Raw genomic sequence first — 20,260 nt, forward strand, 5'->3', positions numbered from 1 at the left:
AATTTGTCATATTATTATTATACACGATTCATGTAGCGCAAACAGTTTGTGCTTTGCTTAAAGTGGAGTTCCGGCCTGAAAATTTTTTTTTAGATAAAAATACCCAATTACCCCCGGGACAGTCAGGGCTAGTGCATTTCAGCAACAATAGCCTCTGAACTGTCCCTGGTTTCACTTACCTTTTAGAAGAAATACTTACTTTGAAAATGTCTTGTCCAGCGCTGCCATCTCAGGTGTGGGCAGCTGAAGCCGGAGCGTCCTCTTCGGTGTCCTTTTCGGTGACGTTGAAGTCCCAGAATGCCCTGCACTGGCCCTGCTCGTCACTTCCGGTGCAGGCACGTCATCCCTGCACAGCTTCTGGGCATGACGAGCAGGGCCGGTGCAGGCGCATTGACTCCTGGGAGCGATGAAGCTCGGCTCCCAGTAGTCAATGCAAGCAGGAAGTGACGGCGGCGGCTGTGTGCGCAGAGGGAGGAAGAGGAAGGAAGGTAAGTATATTTTCTTTAAAAACAAGGTAAGTGAATCAAAAAATGTTTTAATTATCCAATTCTTTTTCAGGTAATTTAGAGCAAGCGGATGGCAAAATTTTGTTTTTAGGCTGGAACTCCACTTTAAGATATAAGGGGAGATAGTACAGCTACAATTCAATTCAAGACAAGAGGGCTAGGAGGCTCAGCTGGTAACAACTTACAATCTAAAAGGGATGAGCAAGTGATACAAAAAGTAATTAATGTGAAGGGATGAGTTCACAGAGAAAGTAGAAGTTCAGTTCTTAGGTAGAGGCAGGATAGGCTTCTTTGTAGTGATGAATCTTCAGGGATCAACTAAGGCTGGATTCACACTTGAGCTGACCATGTAGACAGGTGCAGCATGCTTTCTCCACTGCAGGTGGAGCTCCTCCGCAGCGGCGTTGTAGCTGGAGTAGACCTCACAGTTCCTCTATGGTTTCCTGGATAACTGGGGAAGCAATCCAGTTGAATGCTGCTGCCCCATATCACTCTGGCAGACATCTTGGGTCAGGCAAAGCCTATTTAAGGCCCTTGCTCCCTGGTTTGATGTGCATTTTGCAAGTTGGTAGAATAGGGACAGGTATCCTACCTGTTAGGGACAGCACTAGCGGTAGGGAAAGGTTCAAGGTTGATGAGGTGGGAAAGTGTAGGGGCCCAACTCCTTTAGGTAACATCCTGCTTAGGCACAAGACGGTCAGGCCGCATTCTGCTGCGTTTACAGACGCTGCCAGTCTGGCTGATACCTGCTCTCTTCACTTTACTGGAAACTATGAGTGCACCCAGTTCAGAACAAAGAAGGAGTTTTAGCGCTCACCAACACAGAAAAATACACCAAGGCTAAACGTGTTGGAATACAATGTCACAGTTTAATGTGATAAAATCATTAAAAACTTAATTCCACAGAAGCTCCGATGGGAAGATGGCAAAAAGAAATAGCCCCATCCGCAGGTGCACCCCCCGACTCAGGACCCAAGGCTAATTCTTCCATACAGATTTTTCTCCATGATATTTTTTTCCCCATGATATTTTTTCACCATGTTTTTAACACATTTTTGGCCATATATTAACTTTTTGGCATTCTTCTTTGGTAATTAGTTCTCAGTGCCAGGTTTTTCTTGTAGGTTTATGAATTGTATTGTATTGCTGCCGCACCACGTTGCACTCCACCTACAAGTGCCTTTGGCCATTTTACAGGCTTTTTTTTTTTGCATTTGTACAGGTGTTATTGCTAATTTTTGCTGAAGTCTGAGGCTTGAACCTTTTTCTTTTTTTTAATTATATTTAAAGAGGTTGTAAACCTCCGATTTTTATTTTTTTTTTAAAACGAACACCTGAAAGAAAAACACATAATGAGCTAGTATGCATCGCATACTAGCTCATTATGAAATACTTACCTAAGAAGGAAGCCCGCAGTGCCGACCTCTTACCTGTCCATGGGCGACATGTTCTGTCGCCCTTCTTCTGGGTTTGCGGCATCCGGCCATCTGATTGGCTGGAGCCGCGATGACGTCACTGACGCATGCGTGCGGGAGCCGACGCTAACGGCACGGGGCTTTGAAGGAACGGCACGAGCGGCCGTTCCTTCAGAGCGCATGCACCACTGATGTCACTGGCTGCATGCAAAGTAAATATTTCCTAAACAGTGCATGTTTAGGAGATATTTACAGTACCTATAGGTAAGTCTTAATATAGGCTTACCTATAGGTACAAGTTGTAGAGGAGGGTTTACTTCCTCTTTAACTAACAGAAAGCTAGTTACTAGAGAATAAAAACATGTTATAAGGGCGTTTCTTGCTAATTTTTGTGCATGTTCCTGAATTTTTTTAGGCACTCCCATTTAAGTCTATTGGGGTCAAAAAGCTTGAAGCTTGTAGCTCAAAAAAGTTTATATACTTTTTGAACTACAACCTGCGAGCTTTAAGTGACACTTCGCTCCGGTGTGAACAAGCATAATTGAAAATCATGGGATTTTGTAAATTGAGTGTTTTGGAGCTTAGAGCTATAAAACCCTCAGGAGTGAATGGGGGCTAAAGGTGGACAGAGTAGGAGATAGCCAGACAAAATCAGATACTGTCATAAAGGCAATCTAAAAACAAATAATAAAGACCCCAAGACCTTTGTATTTAAATAGCCTGTTGGTTAAATGTATTCATTTAAGAGTCATTGTAAATTAATATATGATAGAAGTTTCTTAGTCATGTACCATATCAGCAGTGTCTTAGGAAGAAAGGCAAACATATCTCATGATGTACCTTCAACAGACCTTGGGTTACACGTATACAATCATTTCTGCGGTGCGTTTAGATGCCTGTTCCTTGGTGCAGCCATAAATCTGACCCGCACATCTTCTACTACAGGTCTTCCACCAAGAAAAAAGAATAAGAAAGAGGACCTGGCAGGAAGCAGAGAACTTGTGTCAAGATTTTGGTGGCCATCTTGTCAGCTTTTCACATTTAAATGAAGAGAAGTTTGTTACAGAGCTTTTAAGCAGCATGTTTATTCGGTATGTATGTACAAGAATCTCAAAATGTATTTTTTTTCGAACCCAGCTTTATGTGAGTTCTTACATGGAAAGTCTGCCTGGTGGCTGGTGGCTTTGTTAAGCCATGGATTAGATTAGCGTTCTGTATAACTATTTCCCCATGTTCATACCTCTGCTTCACCGGCATTATAATCCTTCATGTATGTAAAGTATTATTTCTCACTTTATACACTTTTTTCTTTCATTTTTTTCATCAATCATTTGCAAATTGTCCTACCCGAAGATCCTGCCAGTAAAAGCACTTCTCGCAGTATAACCTGGCTAAACTACTGACAGTTGTCACTGAAACAAATGTCCCAATTGGAAAATTTCCCCTCACCTCCTGTTTCTGTGACAAGTTTAAAATTTGGGGTTTCCCATCACTCTCTGTACTGGAGATAATGGTCACCAGGGCAAAAAGAGAGGATGAATCTCCAAGTAGGGACACATAGCAATGAATAACACTTACTCACCTATTCAAAACTACAATATAAAGGAAAATACATACACTTTGAGACATCAGCAGAAACATTCCCCTAAAGATTGTTGTCTACCCCCAAGTGAAGCTGTAAGTTATCTTTATTACAAACATTAGGGACTTCTCTTCTCTGCAGGATATAACTCTTACATATTTACACTCTTCCAACGTTTCAACCTACTTTTTAAAATGTTCAGCCAATAACATTATCTAGTATTCATTAGTCCCATTCAACTGGGCTTGCTCTGCAATATTGAGACTACACAATATCCCACACAGGTAGCACTTACACCTTAATCCAATCACCTTGGAAAGTCATATGATATTGTCTAAGGCTGGCCATAGATGGTGCAAATTTCTTTCCTGCAACCACAGGTTGTACAGAGAGACAGTGGTAATGAGGAAATCCCTCCCACCAAGCCATTGTGTTCTCCTGATGGGGCTGGGGTAGGGGAAGCCGTCCCTGCTAGGAGCTATAACAGATGTAAAATCTGGCAGGCTGTTTGTACCCAAGTTCATCAATCGATCAACTTGGGTACATTCAGCTTGCCCATTCGTGTTTGAATTTTGGTCCTGCTGAATCGGCTGAGATTCAAATCTATGGCCAGCTTAAGAGCATCTCTACCCTGGCGATTTGACAGCTATTCACACCTTCAGTTAAGTACTGGTAAATGGAAGAATTAACACCTACAAAGTCTGCCAACACCAAGGATATTATTATGTAACTAAAACAGGGTGGTTCTGCAAATATCACACCTCTCATCCTGTTCATGGACGATGTCATCTGCCTTTCCATGGCGATTAGGTAAAGTGATGGCATGGCGATTAGTTAATGTGATGGCATGGCGATTAGTTAATGTGATGGCATGGCGATTAGTTAATGTGATGGCATGGCGATTAGTTAATGTGATGGTGCTACCTGTGTGGTTATAAATGCTTGGGTTTGGGTATTGTTCCTGAGATTCATTAGAACTGAAGAAGTGGCTTGGCCAAGCTACAAAATGTCATCAACATTATAGAACAAGTCCTGTTGAATGTGACCAACTACTACAAAATATAGCATGACCACGATAAATGAGAACCTTCAGAAATGTATTAAAATTATTTTTTGATATGTTACAGAGATGATAATAGACATTTCTGGATTGGATTTTGTAACAGTAATCCATCTTCCGAAGGGTCTTGGGAGTGGTCAGATGGAACTCCGGTGCGTATTATCACCAATAAAAGGCTCACTTACATGCAAATAAAATTTACACTACTAATATGTATTTATTTCTATTTGCTTTTTTTTTATTTATTCTGCTAAACCTTCAGCACACCTAGGCTGCTCAGCTGAGACCTAAAGTGACACAAATCCTATCCACGAAGCATTTCACTTTAATTATTTTGATATCTATAACAAAGTCATTTTATGTAGTAAAATCAATTTCTTCTTAGCCCCGGTTCACACTTATGCGAGTGCCGGGTTCGCATGTAATGTGGGAGCGCACTGCTCCTTCATTACATGCGATCGGCTGTGCGGTGCGAGTTTAGCCATACACTTTGTATGGCTAAATTCGGACCCCTGCACCCGCAGCAAACTCGCACAGGACCCTTTTTGGCAGCCGCATCAGGATCGGATCGCACAGCGGTTCACACTTGTGCGATCCGATCCTGTGCGAACTGCAAGATCGCACTGCGATATGCGATCAAACTGGGGGTGTCGTTAAGATTACATTGACACCCCCAGCGTATCGCATATGGCAGTGTGAACTGCCGGGGGTGCGTGTGCGATACGGGAACAGGCTGTGGATTCGCAGCCTTCCCGCATCGCATAAGTGTGAACCGGACATTATAGCCATTGTTTCTTCATTTAAAATAAATAAATAAATAAAAAATAACACACATTGTTCCAAACAAGTGCCTCCCCTCCACCTAAAATGTAAAATGACCTTTCCTTTTCAATCTGCAGTGCCATAAGGTTCTGTAGAATGAAATGCAATATGTCAACTTGGAGGCATTCTGTACACAGATGGTGTTTAGCATGCCCCCCAGACATGTTATTTCCTGCTTGTGTGATTGGCTTATTGACTTTCCGAGAAGGCTGCATTAAGATATAAGTCTGATTTTGGGCATCCCCTGCAACAAAAATGTCATATTTAGTGAGATAATCCCAAATGGAAATTACATGTAAAGGGATGTGGGTCCTACCACTTTCCTCATTAAAACCATGCAAGTGCAGCAGCTGTTTGATAATTATAAAATCACTCCCATACAGATTCACTGTACACATGGACACAGACAAACAAACAAACAGCTATTTCTTCAGAATAACAAAAGCTAGGAATATGCAACAAAGATCACCCAAAGGGGAATGTTTTTTTTTTTTCAACAAAATTTAAGTTACTGTTTAATGTATAAAGAATTTAAAATGATAAAATCACTCATATGATATATGCTCAGCACTATGTAAACAACCTACTGTACATCCAATCATCAGAGCTTAGTTAATGACATTGCTCTTTAGAAAATACACGGGCTCCCTCGCCCTCCACAGCAGTTCTGAAGCGCATTTACTGGATACAGATATTTACAATTGAAAAGATTAATGTATTCATACCTAACATTGGACCAAAAAAATAATACATATTTTATTTGTAGTTTTCTTTCTTGGTCTGTACAGGCTAAAATACAACTATTCTTCTGTTGCAGGTTGTATCTGCATTTTGGGTAGATATATATTTTATGCGGAAATATGTGCGCTGTGCCGCTTTCAATGCAAAACAGACATTCATTTCATTAGATTGTGAGGAAAAGCTGGAATGGATCTGCAAAATTCCAAAAGGTACAATATTACTGTGCTAAATGAGGGAGGTTCTGTTCAATGCATTATTCAGCTTTTTTTGATAGCTTGACTCTGGTTTTGTATGATTCATACAAATACTAGCATTAGCACTGCTGTCTAGTGATAGGTTTCTTTATTCATCATCTAAATATTTGGGCAAACTGCAAAATGACAGTCTAAAGGTGACCACTGCCTAATGGTGGCTGGACATGCATGTTTAATGGTGGCTGGACATGCATCTTTTAAAAGCACAAACATAGATGTCCAACAATGGTAAATGTATATGTTTGTTCTTATGGAAAATGGTAGAGGAGCACTCTAGAGAAAAAAAATGATTCCAGGAAAAATCCAACTGACTACCCTCTGTCTTTTGCCAGCAGGTAGGGCCTACAGATCCCTGATCTAAATGCCAACCTCAATTTATTTTTTAGTTTTGGATAGAGTCTGGGAGGGTTAGAACCCCTGTCGGGTTTTTACTGCCATCAATGGCTCAGTTAGAGAGATTACCCTCATTTCCTGTCCTGCTGGCAACATGAATGCATTATGAATGAATACAAAGTGTTCTCTGGTGGGATAAGGTGGAGAGGAGGGGTGGTGACATCACATTGTCCACCTTGTCCAATGAGAGCACGCTTTGCATTAATTTAGAAGATGCAATGCAATCCTGTGCCAAGCAGCCAACCTCCTTTGTTCACAATGCATCAGTCCAGCTGCTTAGCACAGGACCCAGAGGCAAGTATAGATTACTGCAGCAGTGGTGTCTACTTCAGTCATTTCCAGCTTCCAGGGGCATCGGCCAGGTATAGAAAATGTTTGCAAGAACTGGTCCTGCCACTGACGGGCATTACTGGCACCCACATGAGACAGAATCAAATGTATTTAAAAATTATCAATCAAAATATCAATTCAGATTTGGGTTGTGGCACGAGTAGAGGTCTTTCATTTGTTTTCGGTGCTTTAAGGAGCAGCAGTGAACTGAGATCCCCTACCCTGCACAGTCAGGCACACCAAATGTTCACAGTCACTTCAGAGTCAGAAAACAGTCCAGTACCACCTCTTCAGGCACTGCCAGCCTGCCTGGCTGCAGCTGCCTTTTTCACTAGCCCTCCACTAGCCCGACACTCTTTCCACAGTCCTCCTAGTCCGCACACTTCTCAGGAGATCTCTTGGATGTTCTTATGCTGTCCTCTCACTTGCTTGCTTGCTTGCACTTGAACTTGCTTGCCTCCAGGAAGAATTCCTCTGTGTGTTATAGAGGGCCACTTCAGCACCCAAGCCCCTGACTAGGAGGCACCCTCAAGGGCCATGAAAGCCTCCTCAGCACTCTATCTCCATCCGACTGCCCTTGCTGGCATGACATGAGTATTTATGAGGTGGTCTACCCCCTGCCAGACCATTTTGCTGTGGATTGGCTGGGGCCCTCATAAATACTCCAAGTAGCTCCTCCCAGACTCTACCCTCTACTTCTGGAAGCTTCTCCAAGGTTCCAGAAAGCAGGGGGAGTCACCAGAGATGTTGCTTGCTGAGTCATCCAGCCTCCCTGAGTCACTAAGCCCTGACCCAGAGTCAACCTAAGCCTGGCTCTCAGCCAGGCAAAAATTGTATACACTGCAAACTAACTATGTACACCTAATCTAGCACAGTATATACATAATTACATTGGTCCAAGCTGAAACAATGTCATTACTGTATGTAAAATATACCATACCATGGATTCTTCTTTAAACTCAGCAATTCAAATGACCTAAAGCAAACCAAAAAAATACAAATACAGAGCTAATATATGCTCATTTCCAATCTACTTGTATCCTTAACACCTGGCATCTAAACACTATAAATCCACGGCCCTAAAAAATACAATTATGTAAATCTGGCTGTATAGTGTTGTGCTGCCTTACCCACCAATGAAAGCAGACACTCTTTAATTGCCGGTTCACACATATGCAATGTAAGACATCGCATGTGATTCGCACCGCACTGCTATGCAAATGACATGCGATGTCTGTGCGATGCGAATTCAGCCATATAGATTGTATGGCTGAATTTGCATTGCATTCAGACCAAAGTCGCGCAGGACCCTTTTTTTGGTCAGCACCAGAATTAGATCGCATGGATTTTCACACCTTTGAAATTGATTCCTGTCTGAACTGCGATATGCAAACTAATCTGGGAGTGTCGTTAACTTTGTATTGACACTCCCAGCAGTTTGCATATGGTAGTGTGAACTCCCTGCGAGTCGGGTGCGATGCGGGAACCTGCAGTGGATCTGCAGTGTTCCCTCATCACACCAATGTGAACAAAATTATAAAGTTGCAAGCATTTGAAACAGACAGTTCATTAGAAATATTATTACTTATGTAACTGCTAAACAATAACATTTCTCTATTTTTACATTTTTTTCTAGGAGTCACATCAAAGTTTCCAGACTGGCATGGTATGGGTATGAATTAAGATTAATGTGTATTGGTTTTTTATTGTAAAACGGTTGGCTAACCTAAAGCTGTTATTTCAGTCTTGATTAGAAGCTAATTATCAAACCACTGCCTGAGTTTCCTGCACTACTGCCTGCTCATGGGGCTATTTCTAATATTAATTTCCTTCCTATATTAATATAGGAAGGAAACTATATTAGGGTTTGTTCACACCATATGTGCTGAGCTACAGTGATCTGCACAGAGTAAAGCAAACTGTACGTTAGGGCAGACAGGAAAAAAATGTTATCTATGTGCCCTGTTCACACCACTACACTGCAGTGCAGTGCAGTGCATAAAAATGCAAACACAAAGATAAGGTAAAAAAGAAGATCTTATACTGTAATGCTGGCCTTACACCTGTTGAATCTCATTCGAATATTTGGACGAGAAAGTATAAACTCGGTGGTACCTTCATGGACTCAAATCATTTCAAATGATGTTTTGTTCGAGTAGCATGTCAACGTTTTGATTTTATTATAATCCAATTAACAGGAACAAATGAATGTTCTACTTCTAAATTAACCATGACACGTGCCTTTGCATAAGATTAGTTATGATTTTTTGCAGCCAGGAGTGAATTTGTTAGTTCCTATTAGATTTGAAAAATATTTTCCATCCTTGTCCTTAGGTTTTTTTTTTACTCTGGTTGAATCTGATTGTCAAATCATCCCCTTTAACTCATAGAAAATTGAAGGAATGTTCCGAAGACAACATTTTACAGGTGTAGGGCCAGCTTAAAGCTCTAGTTCTAACCATTTAGCCACCATATCCACAGTAAGCATCACAAGGCAGTCTTAAATTGTAATTACCCTTTTGTTTTACATTATGTAGAATGCAGCACATGGATTATTGTTGACTTTCATTTTGCAATTTAATTAGCAATTTAGAACTCTACATTAAATTTCAGCCACAATGATCTGCTAGCTAAAGTTACATTTGTTTTACTGTTTTGAGGAAGAAATAGGTGAAAACTGGTTCAAAATGCCTTTAAAGTAGCATTTCAGTAGTAGTATAGTAGTTTTCAGTTTTTCAATAAGTATTATCATTTGGTTGCCCAAAGTGAACCTATACTTCGCCCATGCAGGTTAAAGTGTCACTAAAGGCAATTTTTGTTTTTCATTTCGGATAGAGTAATGGTGGGTTTTAACCCTTGTTCTTTTTTGCCATCTGTGTCCCATTTAAGAGATTTCCTTCACTTCCTGTTGAACAGCTAAAACAGGAAGTGAAAGGAAATCCCTCCAAAGTGAGATAATCCCAGGGTGTCACCTTAGTCACCAGAACTAGTGTCCACATTAAAAGATTTCTCTTCTTTTGTAAAAAAAAAAAAAAGGATTTCTCTTCTATTCCTTTTCTGATGTCAATCCATGTCACGATCGACCACGCCTACGGCGACTAGCTAACCGAGACGTGGTTTCGTGACTGGGGAGTATAAAGGAATAAGGGAAACTCTTTCTGAGTTATAAGACTGGCTGTGACACTTTCCACTAGAGGGAGACTCCACTCCAATCCAGCTGGCTGACCACACACAGGCAGATACAAATCTTACATACAATCTGGTGCACTGTAAGGGTTGGGGAGCAGTCTAGCAATTATCACACACTACTAGGATTCCTCCAGCTATCCTACAAGCTAGAACCCCGGTGTTAATCACTCTTCCCACTGTCCACACACCCCCACACCACAAACGATAGCCTGCCACCACCCAACAGTTTGTCCGCAGACTGGTCTGCTGGGCCACCACACACACAGATCTCCGTCTGGTTTACAATCTGCTTGAAAAACTGCCAACACAAAATGCAATTGCATACAGATTGGCATGTAGCTTAGACCAAGCAATTAGGCACTAAAATGCAACAATCTCTCCAGAGATATGAGTACAAGCTTAGTACACAGAAGTCACTTATTATTTTAAAATTTAATATCCTGAAAGTGGGCAGTGCATAAGAAATATATGCAAAGCAAAAGGAGTTACAAAAAATACACAAAAAGATGAAAAGACACACAATTGGCAATTTGCTATGAAAATAAAAAGGAATAAAAACAGAAATAAACGTTACCGAAGCTTATCCCTTGGTAGAAGCATACCGGAAACCGTGTGGGGACTCCCCAGTTTAGAACTGGCTTCAAGGAAGAACATGTCCATATCTCAGGTTCCCCAATTTATTGGAATATGGATGTGGGCTGGACCTTAGCCCTTGGCCAATCAACCCCAGGAGGGTGTCCCCATCTCAGCCCACACGATGTTTTGTGTTCTGAACTGACCAGAGTCTAAATGATCCAGAACGGCGCTGACCGCTAAGTCAGGGATAGGAATTCTGACACCAGCGCATCGGTCTGATTGTGACAGTACCAAACACTGCTTGCCTGCCGCAATCAGGCGCCATATAACGGTTTTGTGCGTTTCTCTAGGATTCTACACACGCTACAGACACAGATTTACATGTACATGTAGCCCAACACGTGAACCATAAGAAGGAATTATTTTCATCTCTCTGCCACTAATATTTTACCTATTATGAGAGATAAAATACACTCCTTAGATCTGATGATACCAATCAAAGCTTGCAGACTGTTTGGAGCCTATCCCCTCCCCCCCCCCCCTGCGGATCCCCGCAGCCAAGCTGACCAGCAGCTCTCTTTGAGGCTTCAGGAAGGTGACAACTTTTGTTAACTTGCATGGGAGACTTTAATTGGCATCGAGATGTCAGCTCAAACCCAGAGACCAGTTCTGTCCTTTTGAAATGCTAATAAAAGGAGATATGTGTATGACTGAGTACTGAATACTACAATTGTTAATAACGCAAAATGACACTACATCTACAATTATACTATTTCCACAGATCACTTCAGCTACCCTACTCTTACATTTATGTTACAATCCAAAATTTGGGATTTTTTTTTGCCAGGACAAATAGAGATGGTGAATCTCTCTAATGGGAACACACACCCAGCAATAAAAACCTGACAAGAGTCCTAATCTCTCTCCACTGTATCCAAAACTAAAAAGAAAAGTTTATTTTAAGTTTATTTTAAATGCCTCTCATTAGTATATCAGCTGCTTGGAGTGAAGCAAATTACTCGGAGCATGTGACTCTTCCCCCAGAGTTGTCATGTGATGCTGGGGTGAGGTTGCTTAGCTCTGTGTATGCTCTAGCCAGAGCAACTAGGAGCTTACACAGGCTTCTTCTCTTCAATCCAGCTGGCAAAGGAACCAATAAAAAGAAAGTCAATTTTACAACATGCATGTACAAATGTCCACTTTAAAATTAAGAAACAAGTGAACCAGCGAGTGCGAGCTGAAAGAACTTTCAAAAATTGCCAACACAAATGCTTTGAGTGTTTAATTCCCTTTTATAGCCTTGTCATGGTTGTAGTATGGGTTTGGGTACTGTGATGGAAGGATGTCTCTGGAAGCAAAATCACAGATAACTGACATTTCAGGTTTTGGTGGTCTTTAAATGAGAAGTAGGGCCAAGTTTGAAGAAGTTTGGCCCTAGTTCTCCTGTAGGTCACAGAAGTGGACTTCGTTCTGCACTCCTGCGACCCGTACTCAGTGGTCACCGGGCTAAAGTCTGCTGTCAGCTGACATCACTCAGCCAGTCCAGACTCTGGAAAGATCCTGACTTTAATGTCAGGATCCACCCAGATTCCTGGCCGATAGCTTGCTCAGCCTTTCAGCGTGCAGCTAGGAGACAGCCAGCCGCTCCCTCCACAGCCCAGCACTCCAGTTAGTGCTGGAAAGGCAGAGCAGAAAGCCTGTGACTGACAGTGTCACCTCTCTCTGCTTACTGAAGACCGAGAACCGAGCATTCAGCAGTCTTTGATCACTCAGTTCTCGGACTTAGAGGCAGCTGGGGACAGATGAAGCATCAGATCGATGCTGCATCAACCCAGGGGAGTTTGTAGGTTTGTTTTTTCAAACCCCATACTTCTCTTTGAAAGTTTTTTTTCACTTGAAATGAAAAGTTGACTCATTAATAACCAAAAACGAGTCCTATGCCGCACACCCCTCTTATAATAGTTGTTTCTGCTTTTCAGTCTTAAAATATTGGAAGCTATAGAATGAACTCATTTTTTTTCCTTTTTTTGTTTCAGAAATTCCATTTGTTTTTTATCAAGGAAAAAAATACCTTTTCCATGAAACAAAAGGTGACTTTGCCACATTTGAATTGGTCTGTGGCTTCATGTCAGGTTATATAGTCTCTATACATTCTGAGGCTGAACAAGAATTTATTTACAGAAGAATAAAGAAGGTAGGTTTAGAACAAATATGTTTTTTGCCGTCTGTAATCATTCCACCTTCTTTTATTGAAGGCTAACTTCAGCCTAAATGTATTCTTTTAGTAGTTTTAGATGGAGTGAAAAGAATTAAAATTGGTTGGGGTTTTTATTTATATCTGTGGTCCCTATTGGGAAGATTTTGCTTTCACTTCCCATACCTCTGATGCCTGTGCAAGCTATGGGGGAACCAGCTGTCAGCAAAGCATCAACAATGCTAACGACACTGTCATATGTTCTTACCATTCTTACAGTAACTCTACTGAAAGCATGTTTTGGTTATAACAGTATATGTGTTTCTGTAGGACAAGAGGTTGAATCTCCACCAAAGCCCCATACAGAGGCACTAAAACCTGAAAGAAGATCTTTAGCACTCTAACTAAAGTAAAATAAAAAGTTTTATCTGGAGTTGGGATTTAGGTAGGATGACTGAGGGCTAAACATTCTGCATAGTCTACTAAACAATTCAAGTGACACTAAAAAAATCAAGTCCATATATGTACAGTATTCTTAAAGTAGTTCTACGCCCTGTTTGAAAAAAATGAAAAGTCAGCAGGTACAAATACTGTAGCTGCTGACTTTTAATAAAAGGACACTTATCTGTCCAGGGGTCCAGTTCCGTCCTCACCCAAACCATTTCTTCACTGATCATGAGGTCACTGGCATGTTTACTGTGGCAGCTGGCTGCCCACTGCTCATGAGTGAGTCACACTGCACTTTGTGAATTGTCCTGCAGCCTTCTGGGACCTGTGACATGTCCCAGAAGGTGCGGGGTGAGGAGAACCTCCGGGGGATCGCCCCAGCAATCTCACCGGAAGTGGGAGCAGGTACCTGTCAAAACCAGGTCACCTCACCCCCACCCCCCCCCCCCCACCCCGAAAAAAAAGTGCCAAAATTAAGAGGAGGGGGAGGAGGGCATAAATAGAACTTCCCCTTTCGGTGAAGTTTTGTTTTCACAACAAAAATTTATTTTATTGTTTCAGCCTCTTCCAAATCTCCAAATTCATTTTTTTTGTGCTGTGGTGATCTGACTTCCCAAGAGAGGATAGCTAAATTCATTCTCCATGGCCCTAGTTTTTCAGGCGGACCTGATCGGATCACATATTCTCTATGGAGTAGGGGATTCCACTGACACCCACTGGCATTCGATCCAGTCCACTAAAAGCCGACGGATGGGGATTCAGTCTGCTAAAAACAGACGGTTGGGGATCCATTCCCCATCCATCTGGTGACTCGGATGACAGTCGGATAGAAATAGACAAATGGTCTGTTTCCATCTGACAGCCCCATAGAGAACAGCAGGCTGTGTCCGCTCTGCATATCCGAACAGACACGAACCTGTCATCCGCCTGCTCAGCAGGGATCAGCAGAGAGATTCCCCGCTGAGCAAGCGGATTCACTGGACGGAGTCTGGCCCGTCTGAAAGGGGCTTGAACTAAGGGGCTCTATTCTATTGAACGGTTATATATTCATTAACAGGGCATCAGCTGTTGGGTTTCAGGTGGCCTATCCTGACTCACAAGTTTAAGAGTCAGACTCACGTGAAAATCTTTTATATTTAGGTCTGTGGAATAATAACTTGATTATTCAGACTCCTGCTCAAAGAGAACCTGTGCTTTCACTATGTCATGCAAGGGAGTCACCTAAAAGCCTACCCCTGCATGTACTTCTCCTGCTCCCCCATCACTGTATTTAACCACCTGGAGGGACAATATATACCAGTACTTCAAGAAATGAGAAGTCAGTCCTTTGATCAACTTCTGTCAAAGGGACAAGCTGGAAAACCTTTGTCAATCAGGGGTTGAAGCCCCAGATCAGAATATCCTGACAGTTGCGGGTAAAAGAGTCAAAATACCAATGCCCCAACAGGAAGGATTTCTCCATCCACAAATGGGCCCAATATACCATGGTGCCTATCTCAGTGAAGGAACACGGAGTCAGGGGTTACGAGATGACAGCCAGACCCTCCCCCCAACTTGGTAGTAAGTTGCAGGTAGGCGTCGGTGGTCAACATGGAGTCTGCACCTATCACTGGCACGTGGCAAGAACTCTTAGACCTAAACCCAAGTGGAATGGAGATGCTCCTCTAATGCAGGAATTCTTTGAGGAACAAATGTATCAGGCAACATGGATGGCTGGAAATCATAATTTGCCATAAATGGAGACAATCAATTAGCGGCATTGATGGCACTATTTTTAGCAAACTACGCCCAAGGTAAGAGGTCTGACCAGTTGTTATGGTAGTCAGAAATATAGCAACGTAGGAACTGCTCCAAGACTTGGTTGGCTTGTTCTGTGGCCCCATTGAACTATGGGTGATAGGTCGAGGAGAAGGAAATCTGAATTCCCAACTGTGCACAAAAGGCTCGCCAAAACCTGGACACAAACTGGCTACCCCTGTCCGAGATGATAACCTTGGGTAGCCCATGTAACTGAAAGATCTCTTGAGCAAAAATGGATGCCAGTTCTTCGGATGTAGGCAACTTGTTAAGTGGCAAACAATGAGACCTCTTTGAGAACCAGTAAACCACCATAAGAATAACTGTGTTGCTCTGGGAGTAAGGTAAGTCCATAATAAAATCCATAGACAAGAGGATCCAATTCATCTCTCCATTGGGTATGGATTGTAGGAGGTCCACTGGAAGGCGTCGGGGTGTCGTAGACTGAGCACACACGGAACAAGCGGCTACGAAGGCGGTTACATCAGCGTGGAGACTAGGCTACCAGAATTGTTGAGAAATAGACCAGATGAGCTGTAATTGAAGCTTGACAGAAAAAAAGCCAATTGTGCCATTCCGACAAGAATGTTAGATTTTTATGGTCAGTCAAAATGAGGACCAGCCCAGTGGTACCCTCGATGCCTTCATTCTTTAAGAGCTAAAATGATAGCTAGCAATTCTCTGTCCCCAATCTCTTAATGCATTCTGCAAAAGACAATTTCATAGAAAAGAAGCCACAAGGATGCAAAGCGCTTTCAGAGGTAGGATGTTGGGACAGAAGGGCGCCTACTACAGTCTCAGACAAATCAACCTCAAGAATGAGGCGTAACTTAGGATCAGGATGTGCCAGCACAGAAGCTGAAATGAAGGCAGCCTTGAGAGACTCAAAGGCTTTCATGGAATCCAGAGACCAATTCTGGGGGTTGCCATGCTTCCTGGTCATATCAGTCAGGGGTTTGACCAGAGAAGAGAAGTTGTGAATACATTTCTGATAAGAATTGGCAAAGCCAAGAAAACATTGTAGCGGACAAAGACCTACAGGTCGGGGCCACTGTAGAACTGCAGATAGTTTATCTGGGTCCATCGAAAAACCGGCAGTAGAAATTACATAACACAGAAATTTAACCTGCTCATGATGGAACTCCCACTTCTCCAACTTACAATACAGATTATCTCTCAACCTCTGTAGCACATGGGGAAGACATCTGTGTGGTGGCTCTCTAGGGATTTTGAATATATGAGAATATCGTTGAGCTAAACCACAACACATTGCTGCAACATATCTTGGTGGATATCTTTGATGAATCCCTGAAAAACTGCAGGAGCGTTGCAGAGACCGTATTCGTAATATCAATTGCTGTTATTAAACGCATTTTCCCATTTGTTGCCCTCCTTGATCCTCACAAGATTGTATGCCCCTCTCAAATCAAGCTTAGTGAAAACCATAGCTCGCTTAAAGCTTGAAGCGGTCAAATAATTCTGTAATTAATGGATTCGGACAAGCGTTCTTAATCGTGGCACGATTGAGACCCCTATAATCGATACAAGGTCTCAGTTCACCACTCTTCTTTTTCACAAAGAAACCAGCACCGGCTGGAGATGAGGACTTACAGATTAATCCTTGAGAAAGTGAAATCAGCAACATAGTCCTCCATAGCTTTATCCTCCGAGACAGATAAAGTGTAGACCCAGCCAACAGGGGGCATGGCACCAGGTTAAAGGTTAATTGCACATTTATATGACCGGTGTGGAGGCAAACTACTGGCTTGACCTTTGTCAAAGACATCGCTAAATTCGTGGTACTCCTCTGGCAAGGAGAGTTACATAGTTACATAGTTTGTGAGGTTGAAAAAAGACATCAGTCCATCCAGTTCATCCTATGATGTGTATGTGTGTTTGCTGTTAACCATACATTGTAAACCCCTGTATGTTGTGGTCTTTAAGGTGCCCATCTAATAGTTTTTTGAAACTATCGATGCTCCCTGCTGATACCACTGCTTGTGGAAGAGAATTCCACATCCTTACTGCTCTGACAGTGAAGAACCCCTTACGTATTTTAAGGTTAAACCGTTTTTCCTCTAGTTTTAGTGAGTGGCCACGTGTCTTATTGTATTCCCTTTCTCTAGAAAGTTTGTTCCTTATGCTAGGGTCGCCAGTACAGTATTTGTACATGGATATCATATCCCCCCTCAAGCGTCTCTTCTCCAGAGAGAATAAGTTCAGTGCTTGTAGTCTTTCCTCATAGCCGATGCCCTCCGTTCCCCTAATTATTTTTGTTGCCCTTCTCTGGACTCTCTCCAGTTCCAGCACGTCCTTCCTGAGGACATCCTGAGAGTGAAGAAGTGCACAAGACCTTAACCACTTTCTGAAAACATGTCTTGTCTGAAGACATGTCTGCATTGTGGCGTCCAGGAAAGAACCTCAGCTTGATGCCAATCAAGAAGGGTTGTGCCTCTGTAACCAAAGATAACCAATGACCACCGGGTAATGAGGTGAGGAAATGACTTGAAATTAAATTATCTCATGGTGCAGAGCCACTACGGCCATGGTCAACGGAGCTCACATGGGCAGGCTGGAAAGGTCTCCCATTAATAGCCTCCAAGGCAAGTGGAGTGGCACGAAGCTGCAGCAAATCTGAGTGCTTAGATACAAAGGCACTATCTATGAACAGGCCTGCAGCCCCAAAATCTATTATAGCCTGTGTATCAATGGACGACTCAGACCAAGAAAGGGTAACTGGAACTAGAGGCTAACTGGGGACCTAAAAACACCACCTAAAGTCTGTCTCCTACAGGTTTGGGCATTTTCCAGGCGGGTAGGACAAGACTTCAATACGTGATTTGCCTGGCCACATTAAAGGCACAATCGCTCCCTCCTCCTAAAGGTCCTCTCCTCCACAGAGAGACGTGTGGAGCTCAACTGCATGGGTTCTACTTCCCTGACGGACTCGGTAACAGAAGGCATGGAAGGTGAGGGAGGCAAGTGTGGGAATGCGAAGTTCAGAGTTAAACGTACAGGAGGCTTCCGCAAGCACTCCTTAAGGGAAGGTCTCTCTCAGAGTCTGGAATCAATGAGAATGGCAAACATGATTAACTTCTCTAGATCTGTAGGTATGTCTTCAGCTGTTATCTCATCTTTAATGTTATCCAAGAGACCATGAGAAAAGGCAGCCATGAGACCTCATTATTCCAAGCAACCTCTGCTGCCAGGTACAGATTTCAATGGCGTAATCAGCAACAGTTCTCTTACTCTGTTTGATGGACATGAGGCTCTTGGTAGCAGAAGTGGAGCGAGCAGGAATGTCAAATACCCTTTTAAAGGAAGCCACAAACTTCATGGCCATGGCCAAGGCTCTATCAGAAAGCAAAGAAATAATGAAGCCTACCTTGCTTCTGATCATGGGGAGCGCCTGGGGCAGTATATCCCAACTTGGTTGAGAAACCCTCTGCATTGAACTGGAAGCAGGGTGGCACCAGACATACCTCTTACAGGGGTAATATTTGAGGTGGGTGCCTGCACAGAGATTGGGGCAGCAGCAGGGATGGCCTGCAACACTGGTTGTACTGAAACAGCCACAGTGGGAGGATCCAGGTGAGCACAGTAAATTAGGAGCGTCTATAACGCTATGGCAAACTGATCTATGCGGTGGTCCTGCTCATCTTATCTGGAATAAATATTACCACTAAGTGGATTGCCTGCATCGTCTGAATTTTGGAGTAAAAACCTATCTAAAGATAGTTCTCTATTTAAGATACATTAATAATTTTGTTTATTCAGCATGAAATGGAGCTTAGTTTTGTAGCATGAGGTTGTATAGTTTAGGATTATTCCTTTATCCCATTGTTTTGCAAATCTATGTACACTACAAACTGTGTGATTGTTTGAAGAGAAATGCATCTGTACCAGGCTCTAAGTGTGAGAAGGAAGAGCAAGCAGTAAAAATGAAAGTGAAACTGGCTGTACATCTCCTTTAAAGTTTTTTTCTTTTTATGTGGACCCAGGTGATTATATTTAGTTTAAGTTCTTTTGTTTGTTGGTTTTTTTAAAGAGATTTTATTTATCTAGTTACTAAACATTGACGTTTAAGCAAATACAAGAATATGTAATATAATGTTATTGTTTTAATTAAATAAAATAATTTGAGTAGTTCTCCAACAATGTGTGATTAACCTATTAACCTAAAATCGGTTCTGATATTGCTGTTTTTCTAACCTGACAGCTTCTTATTCTAAATAAGAAACCTTAATTTTGTTTGCAAATATTCTAACTACCATCAAGAATGGAATTAATGGATGTGGTAGCGCTGCTGAAAAGAGAAAGGCTTAATTGTAAAGTGTAAAAAATACAATAAAATCCATACAGAATATAATACAAAATAAATATATGTCTTACTAAAATGCAATGTGATACTGGTTATATAAGGTGCAACCAACAGGATTCAATCCAAAATAAATAAATAAATAAATAAATATGATAGCACTAATAAAAAAAAACAAAAAGCATAAATTATATAACTTACATAATTATTTCATTTAGGATGTAGTGCCAAATACTGTGAAGAGTATAGAAAAAGTGCAATGTGGTACAAAAGCCCAATTCTTATTAAAGTAAAGCGCTAAACAAGCGAAGAAGTCCAAAGTGAAAAAATGTAATAAATATCCACTCCAAAAGTGCAAATGTGCAATATAAAGGAAGTCCAAAATAATCTATCAGAAGGAAGTCCCGTGGGTCATTCCATGTGTATCCACTCTTTAGATAATGTGCTGCTATCTATCACCAGGTGAAATGTCTGCTCACCTCCATAATTCACCCACTAAGGGTCTCAAGCAGTTAGGGGGCAGATGGATTAGTGTCGTCCGTTCAAATAGATCACTCCACTATAATCGGTGTTACTCCAAATAAGGTTTAGCACATACAATATGAAAAAAAAGGGAAGACAATCTCCAATGGTGCA

General features: G+C 41.9%; 1 protein-coding gene across 1 annotated transcript in view; it reads left to right on the forward strand.

Moving 5' to 3' along the window:
* PLA2R1 (phospholipase A2 receptor 1) overlaps positions 1-20,260 on the forward strand; it is a 155,109-nt gene that overhangs the window by 66,692 nt on the left and 68,157 nt on the right. The window contains exons 13-17 of the mRNA XM_082260092.1: positions 2,867-3,012; positions 4,631-4,715; positions 6,203-6,335; positions 8,740-8,775; positions 12,905-13,062. Of these exons, the coding sequence (XP_082116218.1) occupies positions 2,867-3,012; positions 4,631-4,715; positions 6,203-6,335; positions 8,740-8,775; positions 12,905-13,062 (558 nt within the window). The remainder of the gene's footprint in view (positions 1-2,866; positions 3,013-4,630; positions 4,716-6,202; positions 6,336-8,739; positions 8,776-12,904; positions 13,063-20,260) is intronic.

Source organism: Pelophylax lessonae, assembly GCF_965119305.1.
Source record: "Pelophylax lessonae genome assembly, chromosome: 6".
In the NCBI taxonomy this organism is placed as follows: domain Eukaryota; kingdom Metazoa; phylum Chordata; class Amphibia; order Anura; family Ranidae; genus Pelophylax; species Pelophylax lessonae.